At 36.9% G+C, this 12877-nt stretch overlaps 2 protein-coding genes across 2 annotated transcripts in view; one reads left to right on the forward strand and one right to left on the reverse strand.

The window, feature by feature from the left end:
* Positions 1–2374: 2374 nt before the first annotated feature.
* Positions 2375–3344, forward strand: ppp1r3g (protein phosphatase 1 regulatory subunit 3G). Its single transcript, XM_079863303.1, has one exon. The coding sequence runs from the start codon at positions 2440–2442 to the stop codon at positions 3259–3261; it is 822 nt and encodes a 273-aa protein (XP_079719429.1). The 5' UTR covers positions 2375–2439; the 3' UTR covers positions 3262–3344.
* A 1229-nt stretch (positions 3345–4573) lies between these two features.
* Positions 4574–12877, reverse strand: part of lyrm4b (LYR motif containing 4) — a 74905-nt gene continuing 66601 nt past the window's right edge. Inside the window, exon 3 of the mRNA XM_079863304.1 lies at positions 4574–6626. Within this exon, the coding sequence (XP_079719430.1) occupies positions 6558–6626 (69 nt within the window). The 3' untranslated portion in view covers positions 4574–6557. The remainder of the gene's footprint in view (positions 6627–12877) is intronic.

Genomic DNA, 12877 nt, shown 5'->3' on the forward strand with positions numbered 1-12877 from the left:
TGCTACTGCTAGCAATTAGCTAGCTGTAATCTATCAATTTAATTATGTGTCACAAATATAAATGAAATATTAATGGATGAATGAATATGAAAAACACCTGAATCATGTCAGGAAGCCTTTAAAAATTCTCTGAGTCTACTTAAATTGGGTCGCTTAAAATGACTTAATTCCATGATGTTGAAGTTACATGAACAAATTATGTTAGTTTAACGTAACCCAGTTATGTGGAACCTGTTGACATAAAAAAATGAATTAAAGCCAACATACAATTTTTTTGAGTGTTGGGCTGTGAGTGCATATCCTTTGTGTCGTTTTTGCCGAGCCCATATTGAAGCGAGCTCTGCAGAAAACTTCTTCCTAACAATCAAAGCGGCACGAAAGTGTGGACTTGAATGAAGATCACGAGGGCTTAGGGCTCCATTTGAGACTGGGCCACTGAAGCTGGTCACATGATTATGAAAGCATGGGGGATGATTAGATTCATACACACATTCATACTGTATACTCTATTTCATTCGCAAAGTATAAACTTTCAAAATAAGTATCTACTCAAGACAGTGTGCGATTTCGGACACAGTCGAAGTGTGTAATGTTGGACACTTCATGCACTCAACTGTCACAGCTTTCCTTATAGCGGAGAGGAAGGGATCAGACTATGATGCTGGATGACTAAAAAAACATATAAAATTCATACACTAGATGGTTGAGTACATAGAATAAGTGCATAATATTGTGTCATTTGGCACAATACTGTCAACTACTGTCTGGAACAGGGCAGAACATGATTTCACCAAGTGCAACATGTTCCTCTATCATCATCTTTGTTGATCCTGGAACAACATTAGAACCGACCAATCAGATTTGAGGGAGAAGTTTACAGTTTATGTCAAGTTTAGGCTTATAAGCAGGGTTAGGTGCTTCTACATCAGTGTTATTCACCATCATTCCCTCTGATTTTACTCATAACCTATGGGTAGGGTTAGGTTTAGGGGTAGGGATAGGGTTATGGTTAGGAATACACTTTCGGATATCAATGTTGTTCCAGGATCAACAAAATATGTTGACCCACACTGTAAAAATTTGTTTAATGATCAATAGGTTATAACAACATGTTTTTACATTGCTTTAACTCATCAAAATAAGCTAAGCAATTTTCAACTTTTTTTATAAGCTATATACAAGATTCAACTATTTTTTTAAGTCAGTTTAATGTAATTAAAGTTGAAATTACTTAAACATTCAAATTGATTGTACTTAAAAATGTAAGGCAGCAACGTGTCTAACTTAGCAAAACAGGAAGTGTGTGGAACAGCAAGTGAAAATAGACAGTATGACACAAGTTAGAAAACCCAGTGATGTTAAACTGAACATCAAAACTCTTGGAACGAAATCAAATCAAATCTGAAGACCAGAACTGTTTTATAAAGCATAAAAAAAAAAAAAAAATTAAAAAAGTTTGTACTTTTTATTGGTTGCGTGATTGATTGACTGATTGATTGATTGATTGATAAACAAAAGTAATGTAATGTTGGACATTTTAAAATGTTTTAAATTATTTATCAATTTAAATCCATTAATAAATTATATTATACATAAGTTTGTAAATACATAAATCATCACACTAGAATGATTTCTGAAGGATCATGTGACAATATAAAGACAGAAGTAATGCTGAAAATTTAGTTTTGATCATTTACAATATATTCACATACAAAACAGCATTTTTAAATTATAATAATATTTCACAATATAACTATTTTACTGTATTTTTTATCACATAAATGCAGCATTGGTGAGTATAAGAGACTTCTTTCAAAATAAATAAATAAATATAAATATAAATATATATATATAATAATGCATATATTACATACTGGGGAAAAATAAACTCAATCATCTCAATAATGTTTCAATGCAAACAATCTTAATGGTCCGATGGTTCCAAAAATAGGCCTCATTTTCTTTTCATAGGGTGAAATGGTTTTGACAGTTTCCCCTAAATATATGTTGTCATATATTAAAGGTAGGCCTATATTTATTGCATATTTAAGGAATATAAAATAGTTTAGGTTAACTAGATGACTAACTCTAATGCGCCAGTGCCAGGATGTGCATGATGTTGTATCACATTATAATCAGTTACAGTAGTATTCTTCATTTAAGTTATTATAAATCCCGCTTTTTTACATTGCGCCTAGGCGGCGGTCCCTGCATCTAACCTCTAGAAAAAGTCTCTTCATAAAGTTGTTCTGTTCCTAAAGAGAGTGTAAACGTGCATGTTGACATCTGTTTGTTTGACTCTGACTCTGGATATAGAGCAAGGCGAGCTGGAGCCAGTAGTATGTGGGCGTAACCAGTGTGTAACTGATTACTACAGCACTGCAGTCTGCGCGTATATACACATGTGGAGCTGTTGTTTGTTACCAAGTCTTCACATACATGCTCCTCCGAAGGGATTCTCCTGGAATGATACATTCTGTCATTGGACATTACACACCTGGAATGATGAGCATAATGAATGAGGAGCAGATGGAGAACGGAACGGACTCCGATGACGATCTTCAACCCGAGGAGATTCCCGCGTTCCTGAAAGACAGGAGAAGAGCCAAGTCCTTACCTGCGTATCCAGATCAGGCGAATCTGTACCACCAGATCTCCCAGAGCTGCAGGAAACGCGTGAAGTTCGCGGACGCGCTCGGGTTAAATCTGGCGAGCGTCAAACACTTCAACACGAGCGAGGATCCTCAGATTCCAGCCAAAGTGTTTAACAGGCTGAAGAGTTTCCCCCTTCACAAGGACCGAGAGTTCATGGATGACTTGTGCATGAACATCAAGTCCACTCTGGCACTGGACTGTATGGTCCCGACGTTCAAGATGCCCGTGGAGTCCGGAGACTTGGAGACGCGGCTCACGCGCTGTCGCGTAGCGCTGGAGAGCGTCACGGTCACACAGTTTGATGTCCGCGGGATCATACGGGCGATGGGAAGGAGAGAGGTTGGGGTCAGGTATACTTTCAACGACTGGCTGTCGTTCGTGGACGCGCAAGCCATCCCCGTGCCCACCGAGGACACGACGCACGGAGCGCGCTTCTCCTTCACCATGTTCACGCCTCCTTTCTTAGATCCGAGCGCTTCTGTGCACTTCGCCGTGTACATGAGGGATGGTAAATCTGAGTTCTGGGACAACAACGATGGGCTGAACTATTCCCTCAAGTACCACAGCTCGTCATCCATTGAGACCGCAGCTTTCCACGCGATATGAAGGGATGCGCTTTTACGCACGGCACGCTGCGCCACATCTGTGCGTTTTGACCTCACAACTGACTAAAACGAAGGACTGATATTACAAAACATACATGAATGTGCTCTCAAGGGGATATCAACGCTCAAGGTTATACTATAGAATGGACTGATAATTCAAGTCAAGTCACCTTTATTTCTATAGCGCTTTTTACTATATATATATATATATATATATATATATATATATATATATATATTGTAAGCAACTTCACAGTGATAAACAGAAAAATAGCAATCAATGATCATCAATCAAGTATGAGACAATTCAAAATATCTCAATTCAGTTCAGTTCAACAAGTTCAACAATGAATGATGAAACAAGTTCAATTCAGCTAATCAGAAGAGCGTCGTTATTCAGCTCGAGTTCAGTTCAGTTCAATACCAGTGTTGATGTTGCAAGATTGGTCAGTTATCTTGATTGGTCCAGTTCAATTCAGTTAAGTTTTGTTCTCATCCAATAGTGTGAAAACAATTTGATGACATTACTGAATATTAAGTTCAGTAATAAAAGTGTTGTCCTAGTATTAAAATGTTTTAAATAATAGTTAAAAAAAAAGAAAGAAATTTCTGTCATCATTTAGTTGTTCCAATACCATTTGACTTTCTCTTTCCTTGGGAAGCAAGTTCAGTTTGAGTTCAGTTTAGAGCATTTAAACACATGGTAACAATGAAATGTGATGCTTTTTGAATATGCAAATCAGATCTTTTTAGTGAGAAAATGACTTAAATGGTGGACTGTTTCTCACTCACATAAAGTTATCGTATGATTCCAGGAGACTAACTCCCGGTTTCACAAACAAAGTTTAAGCTAGTCCCAGGCTAAAATGCATGTTTGAGCTGTTTTAACTGAAAGCAACTTGCATTGATATATCTTAAAATATGTCACTGTCATTGTTTTGTGTCAAGATGCACATCAGTGGTGTGTTTTCCCCTTTAAGGCCTAATCCTGGCTTATAAGCCCTGTCTGTGAAACCAGGCCTATAGTGCAGAAGTTGACTGCTTTATTGTGCCTTTTTGAGGTGTGACGTGATGTTTAGGAGACTGTTGCATGGACAAGAGCAACTTGGACATTCTCCACAACTTCTTCTCCTGTGTTCCAGAAGAAAGAAAGTCAAATAGGTTTGGACTTACATACGGATGAGTAAATGATGACACAATTTACATTTTCATGCAAGTCCAAACAAGGCATGGATTGCAACCTGCACTATGTTGGTTTTCTTTCACAAATGAGTCATCAGTGTAATTTATTAATAACGTCAAACATGTTGTTTCCATCATGGCTGCACAGTTATTGACACTGTGAAGTTCTTTTTATTGCAATGCAGAGACATATCATAGAGGAAACAACACAACAATGCATTATGGGATATTATCAGTTACATTTGGGACAACCAACAGATGCTGCTGAAATTTGCTTCTCAAATTTAATTCAATTATTGATGCTTTCGCTGCATTGGACTTTAAAATTAAAATGTCAATGTTGATATTCAACTGTCAAAATGTATTCATTTTAATAAGAACAAAAGCACATTAAAAGACACCCGAATAATGGGTTAATAAAACAAAGTGTATAAATCATTCTAGATTGAATGGCATTGAGAGTTTGAAGACATCAGAACTGAACGTTTCCACTTCTCTCAGCATGAGGACAGAGACTGGCTGTGTCGAAAGTAAAATAAGTCAATAATAAGTCTATGTTTATGCATATGAGATACGCTATCTATCATTGTAACTAAAGTCCAGCTTTGCCACAGTTTTTCCTTACATTGGTTGTTTGGTCTATGCGTCTGTTTGACTACGGGCGACATTGTTTGCGATATATGCAATGTTTGTTTGAACATATGCCAATATTCTTAATGTATTCATTTACCAGCTGGATTGTACTCAGTAAATGATGCCTGATAATGGGCAGTATTGTGGACGTATAGATCAGAATAGAAGGATGATTGACACTTGATGTTTCTGCTCTGTAAATAAAAAGTTCAAATAGTTGCATAAACTGCTTAGACCATTCTTTAAAAAAGTTATTCATTTGTTTCCTCAAAACTGGTCCTAACTTTTTAAAGTCAGTTACTGTACATGACGGCCCGGTTTCACAGACAGGGTTTTAGATTGAGCCAGGATTAGGCCTTAGTTCATTTAGGACATTTAAGTATCTTTATAAACTGCCTTAGATAAACACACCACTGATGTGCATCTTGAGACAAAACAATGGCGGTGAAATATTTTAAGATGCTTTCAGTTATAACAGCTCAAACATGCATTTTAGTCTGAGACTATCTTAAACCTTGTCTGTGAAACCGGGGGAAAATGTTTAATTGGTCTAATTCTAATCAGAAAATTAAGACTGATTACCTCTTGTTTAAATGCTATTGGTCACACTAGTTCTAAAGACACTTGCCTTAACACACTGGCTAAGTTTATGCAATTATGTAAGAACTGGTTGTTAGAAAATATTACATAATAATAATGACTATTTAGAAAATGAGGGTATAATATTGACCAAGAGTTGGGCAAATGCATTACATCTTAGGTGAATGCAAATATTTGAGCTATGATTTTTGTTGTTGTTGATATTTTGCTTCAACGTCACAATACAATAACATAACTGCAAATAAAATATTCACTAAAGTCTTATTTTAATTCTCATTAACAGTGCAATGATTAATGCAAGTCGCCTCCGTGAACAGTATCTGCCTCATGAATAAATGTAAATGCGCATGCATAATTTCATTCAGATCTCCACATCTCTGTTTGCATGATGCACTTCTAACTGGGCCACATGTTTAGGCTTTGAACATACGAGTTTTAACAAAACTGTTTGCTTTTGCTGTTCGTAGCATTGAGTAATGTGATCTTTATACCGTCCCCATGTCTTACTAGGCCATCATAAGCTATTTTTAACCGTTCGACCTTTAGCCTTTGTGAAAAGATCAATGAAAACTGTCATTTTTTTCAGATAACCCACTCAAAGAAATGTAACTGACATGAATTTATTGTAACACTAACAAACAAAGCATGAAAAATACATTATGTACAATTTCTACGGCATCTTATATATGCTATAGACAGTACAGTACGGTGTTCATGGCACACGACATCTGAAATCACTGTGTAAACGGGAAGAGTGTATGTGAGATCCATTCTGATGAAGATCACCAATGCAGATCACCATCATGACCATCATGACCATCATGACCAGCAGATGTGTGAAGAATAGACATCAGTTCTCTCTCGTCTGAGTTGACCATCACATCAATCGCTCTTCTTTTCCTCCGGTTCCATGACCGTCTTCTGGATCTCATACATCTGCCCTATAGACACCTGTGGACAGTGGCAGAGATCACGGCGAATTACTAGAGTCAACAAGTACTGTGAGTAAAGTGTAATTATAAAATTCTTGATTCTGATTGGTTGAAATATTCCAAGGGTACAGCTATGAAGTAGTTCCATATTTGTCTGATTATAAATGACTGGTAAAAAAAAAAAAAAAAAAAAAAAAAAAAAAAAATCACACACACACACACACACACACACACACACACACACACACACACACACACACACACACACACACACACACACACACACACACACACTCTTGTACATTTATCTTTATGAGGACATTCATTGACACAATGCAATCTCTATCCGCTTACCCTAACCTTACCCATCACAACTAAGTGCCTAACCCGACCCCTGACCCTAAACCGACCCTTGACCTCATTATAACCTGATCCCTAAAACCAAGTCTTGACCCTCAAACAGGCCTTTAAAGGCTCTCAGAAACTGAGGACCGGCCAAAATGTCCTCACTCCCCTGGTCTAAAACTCAAACTGGTCCTCACAAAGATAGTTGTACAAGTACACACACACACACACACACACACACACACAAATGTCATTTGAATTCTTCATATGCCAAAATGCAATTATCAAAGCTTAATTTTACGAATTGCACCATCAACACCACCAGAAGACCATTAATATCTTTGCTCAAAACATTAATTGGTTGACAAAAAACTTAAATGAACCCTATTTACACATTTTAATACACATTCTTCATCTTGTGTTCTAAAGAAAAAACAAAATGCGTCTTTAAACAAAATGTAATAACTTGCTCCTCCTGCGAAATCATTAAAAAAAAAAAGAAAAAAAAAAAGGTTAGTTTGGCATTACGGTTCCATGAAAAACCTTTAACATTCATAAAACCTTCCCAATGGACAAAACCTTTACTCTTAAAGTCACCTTGAAATCAAAATTGACAATTCTTGTTTCATTATGGAAAATTACATGAATATTTATTAATTATGAATAATTTCTGTGCACATCATTATTGTTTTAAATTCAAGTGCCTTGTAATTTTTCATCAGAATACCTTCCCCTCCCTCTCTCTCGCAGCGTCTCTTCTCTTCTCTGATGACGAGGGCGGGGCAACCTGTCACTCACATGAGATCAGCCAATAGCAAACCACAACCATCCAATCAATTCCCCACAGACACAATCAAGCCCCGCCCACATCTGTTCTTGTTCCAGAAGCGTTTCACTCAGATATACGGTGGCTCTTCGATGGCATTGTTTCAAAAATCCTTTCAAATCCCTCATACTTTTCAACTCCCACATCTGACTCTAGTATGCTGTTGATTGTAGTCTGTTGCTTCCACTGTTATTGATTCAATCAAATCCTGATGGAAAAATCAAGCCCCGTCCTATATTATTTTGTTGTTGAATAAATATATAGTATGACATTTGGTGAAATTAAAAGAGGAACTAAAAACATTCAAAATGAATGCTCCACAGTTCAAAAGGAAACTACTGAGAAGCAAATTAAAACTGATATTACTTATTGAACCTAGAAAAACATGATTAATCACAGTAACATTTTTAACTTATTGGCACCCCTCCAAAAAAAAAAAACCTGTTCTTTTCAACATCCATAAAATGAATGGCATTCACAGCAAAACACAGAGCAACTTGTCAGAGCAACGGTGTCAGAAAAGGTCACTAAAGTCCAAAGGATAGTTTGTAATCTTTATTTGTCCATGTTTTCAGCGGTCCTGGACGAGGTTAAATCAATACTGAACAGAGACGTGGCCTTCGTGATGAGCGAGGACAAACTGTGTGTATGAAAACTGAGTGTTCGAAACGTCCATCGCCAAAACTGCTGGAAACAGCAAACCAATCAAACTGTAAAAACAGTGAGAATGAGATGTGAGTCAAACAAGGCTAGTGTAGACACTGTTTGATAAAGAGTTCAGAACTGCTTCTCCAAGATGCTAATACTGATAAAATACTGAGTAATTAGTAATAATTAATAACAATAATAATAAAAGTGGGAAGAAAAATATAGACTGTCAACTTAATAGAAAGTAAATATTTTACAGATATTGAAATTTAATAGTACTGTTAATAGATTAGACTGTCACCATTAGGTCACCTGATGGAGTTTCAGGTCACCATTAGGTCACCTGATGGAGTTTCAGGTCACCATTAGGTCACTTGATGGAGTTTCAGGTCACCATTAGGTCACTTGATGGAGTTTCAGGTCACCATTAGGTCACTTGATGGAGTTTCAGCTCACCATTAGGTCACCTGATGGAGTTTCAGCTCACCATTAGGTCACCTGATGGAGTTTCAGGTCACCATTAGGTCACCTGATGGAGTTTCAGGTCACCATTAGGTCACTTGATGGAGTTTCAGGTCACCATTAGGTCACCTGATGGAGTTTCAGCTCACCATTAGGTCACCTGATGGAGTTTCAGGTCACCATTAGGTCACCTGATGGAGTTTCAGGTCACCATTAGGTCACCTGATGGAGTTTCAGGTCACCATTAGGTCACTTGATGGAGTTTCAGGTCACCATTAGGTCACCTGATGGAGTTTCCGGTCACCATTAGGTCACTTGATGGAGTTTCAGGTCACCATTAGATCACTTGATGGAGTTTCAGGTCACCATTAGGTCACCTGATGGAGTTTCAGCTCACCATTAGGTCACTTGATGGAGTTTCAGGTCACCATTAGGTCACCATTAGGTCACCTGATGGAGTTTCAGGTCACCATTAGGTCACCTGATGGAGTTTCAGGTCACCATTAGGTCACCTGATGGAGTTTCAGGTCACCATTAGGTCACCTGATGGAGTTTCAGGTCACCATTAGGTCACTTGATGGAGTTTCAGGTCACCATTAGGTCACCTGATGGAGTTTCAGGTCACCATTAGGTCACCTGATGGAGTTTCAGGTCACCATTAGGTCACCTGATGGAGTTTCAGGTCACCATTAGGTCACCTGATGGAGTTTCAGGTCACCATTAGGTCACCTGATGGAGTTTCAGGTCACCATTAGGTCACTTGATGGAGTTTCAGGTCACCATTAGGTCACCTGATGGAGTTTCAGGTCACCATTAGGTCACCTGATGGAGTTTCAGGTCACCATTAGGTCACTTGATGGAGTTTCAGGTCACCATTAGGTCACCTGATGGAGTTTCAGGTCACCATTAGGTCACTTGATGGAGTTTCAGGTCACCATTAGGTCACCTGATGGAGTTTCAGGTCACCATTAGGTCACCTGATGGAGTTTCAGGTCACCATTAGGTCACTTGATGGAGTTTCAGGTCACCATTAGGTCACCTGATGGAGTTTCAGGTCACCATTAGGTCACTTGATGGAGTTTTTCAGTTCCTTGCCACTGTTGCCTTTGGCTTGCTCAGTTGGGGATATTTTGGGGATATTTAATTTTAATTTTATCAATCAATAAATTCCACTAGAAACAAACCTTGTTGTATTATTTTAATTTAATACTGTGAAGCTGCTTTGATACAATCTGTATTGTGAAAAGCGCTATACAAATATACTTGACTTGACTAGTTCACCTCAAAATGAAAATTTCCTGATAATTTCCTGACCCCAATGCCATCCAAGATGTTCATGTCTTTCTTTCTTCAGTGGAAAAGAAAGAAACACAACGTGATTTCAACTTTCCAACGTGATTACGTAATGCCTGGCGTGTCGCAGACCAGCACAAGACGAACAATTGTGGTTAAAAAGTATATACATTTTTTGGTTTTTTTTAGAAAATGACCGATCGTTTCGCCAGGTAAGACCCTATTCCTCAGCTGGGATCGTGCAGAGACCTTTGAAACTGCATTGATTTGAACTTTGCCATTGAAACCAATTGTGTGGAGAAAAATCCTGAAATGTTTTCCTCAAAAAACTTAATTTCTTTTCCACTGAAGAAAGAAAGACATGAACATCTTGGATGGCATTGGGGATGGCATTGACCGAAGCTTCAGATAAACGCCAGCGCTCAAGTTAACACGTCTCAAAAAGAGCCAAGGAATACAGGGAACACGAGGACGATTTGCCTGGAGAAAGTCCGAGCGGAAGGAAAAGATGCAAGGTTGGTGAAGGGGAAACACATGGTCATTTTTCACAGTGATGGCTCAGCAAAGAGGAACATTAAGATCCATTCCTGAGCTCTGTAAATATTCCCAGCGTCCCCGCGACACGGGCCATCTGTCAACCCGTGTCTCCTGTCCATAACCTCTCTTTAAAACAGAGGAGAGCAGGATCCCGAGGGAGCGAGGCCAGATGACTGATGGGATGACGAGGGAACAAGGTGCATTATGGTCCAGGTGCCAAACGGAGGAGTCAAGTGGCCAGCTGGTTTCAATTAAGTCAGGTATTTAGTAAAAATAAGGTCATATTGATGGTGTAAACAGCATAACACTTTATATAACACTTCATTTGTGCACTGATGCTCAAACAGTAATTAATTAAACTAATTAAAACGGTTCTTGTTGAGAAATTTGGGTTTTATTTCTATACGGTTTCTTTTTTTTTTTGCTGGTAGGCGTTAACTAGCAGTGCTATTAATACAGGCTGGAGTCGTGAGTTGGTTCATTCGGATGATTCATTCACAATAAATTCATTTCAGTCCCTGTGATATTTTAGGTTTTCATTTTTAATAAAGAAATATGTTGATGGATTCTGCTATTTTTTTTATTTATTTATTTTAAATTTAGGTGTTTTCTAGCTGTACTGTAAATGTACGTTCAAGATTGTAAATAGTTCATCCAAAAATTAAAACTGTTATATATCATTTATTGTTTGGAATGAAATATTTCACATATAAATAAATACTGGTTTGGTATTAAAAATAAATGAATGATCCGAATTATATATATTACTGTAGCTTGGAGTTTGTTGTTAGCTTGTAGTTTGCAGTTTGTACACTGCAAAATGTAATTTTAACAGTAAAAACCAGTTGATTGGTTAACGGTACAGTAAGTCCCCTCACTCTATACAGTCAAAAACTGTAACAGATCTATTTTTTTAGTTTAATTTTTCTGGATCAGATGGTTCAAAAGTTATAACCATTTGAACACTGAATTTTTGAACTGGTGGTGGCGATATAGAGTTGGTCCTAGATACCACAGATTACTATTCATTACCATCACTACAAGTGTGCCAATTTTCATCCTTTTCCTACTTACGGTTCATAGGGCTGCCATAGACTCCCATTGGGGAGGAATAAGAAGAAGAAGGAAACAAACGGACACAATTGAATACAATTAAAAACAAGACAAATTAAACAAAAGAAAAGAAGATAACAAAAAGATAACAAAACCCAAAACAAACAAAACAAGACAAAACCAAAGTAAATAAAATAATAAACAAAACACAAAACAAAACCAAAGTAAACAAAAGACAAGAAAAAGTAACAAAAAAAACAAGACAAAACCAAAGTAAACAAAAGAAGAAAAGGCAAAACAAGACAAAACCAAAGTAAACAAAAGAAGAAAAGACAAAACAAAACAAAATCAAAGTAAACAAAAGACAAGAAAAAGATAACAAAAAACAAGACACAACCAAAGTAAACAAAAGAAGAAAAGGCAAAACAAAACAAGACAAAACCAAAGTAAACAAAAGAAGAAAAGGCAAAACAAGACAAAACCAAAGTAAACAAAAGACAAGAAAAAGATAACAAAAAACAAGACACAACCAAAGTAAACAAAAGAAGAAAAGGCAAAACAAAACAAGACAAAACCAAAGTAAACAAAAGAAGAAAAGGCAAAACAAGACAAAACCAAAGTAAACAAAAGAAGAAAAGACAAAACAAAACAAAATCAAAGTAAACAAAAGACAAGAAAAAGATAACAAAAAACAAGACACAACCAAAGTAAACAAAAGAAGAAAAGGCAAAACAAAACAAGACAAAACCAAAGTAAACAAAAGAAGAAAAGGCAAAACAAGACAAAACCAAAGTAAACAAAAGACAAGAAAAAGATAACAAAAAACAAGACACAACCAAAGTAAACAAAAGAAGAAAAGGCAAAACAAAACAAGACAAAACCAAAGTAAACAAAAGAAAAGAAGACAAAACACAAAACAAAAGTAAACAGAACAAAAGAAAAAGATAACAAAAACAAGACACAACCAAAGTAAACAAAAGAAGAAAAGGCAAAACAAGACAAAACCAAAGTAAACAAAAGACAAGAAAAAGATAACAAAAAACAAGACACAACCAAAGTAAACAAAAGAAGAAAAGGCAAAACAAAACAAGACAAAACCAAAGTAA

The sequence above is a fragment of the Squalius cephalus genome (assembly GCF_949319135.1).
Source record: "Squalius cephalus genome assembly, chromosome: 25".
In the NCBI taxonomy this organism is placed as follows: Eukaryota; Metazoa; Chordata; class Actinopteri; order Cypriniformes; family Leuciscidae; genus Squalius; species Squalius cephalus.

Bases quoted from the DNA above. Each gene is read 5' to 3' on its own strand.
- ppp1r3g (XM_079863303.1), top strand. From the start codon at position 2,440: ATGCTCCTCCGAAGGGATTCTCCTGGAATGATACATTCTGTCATTGGA.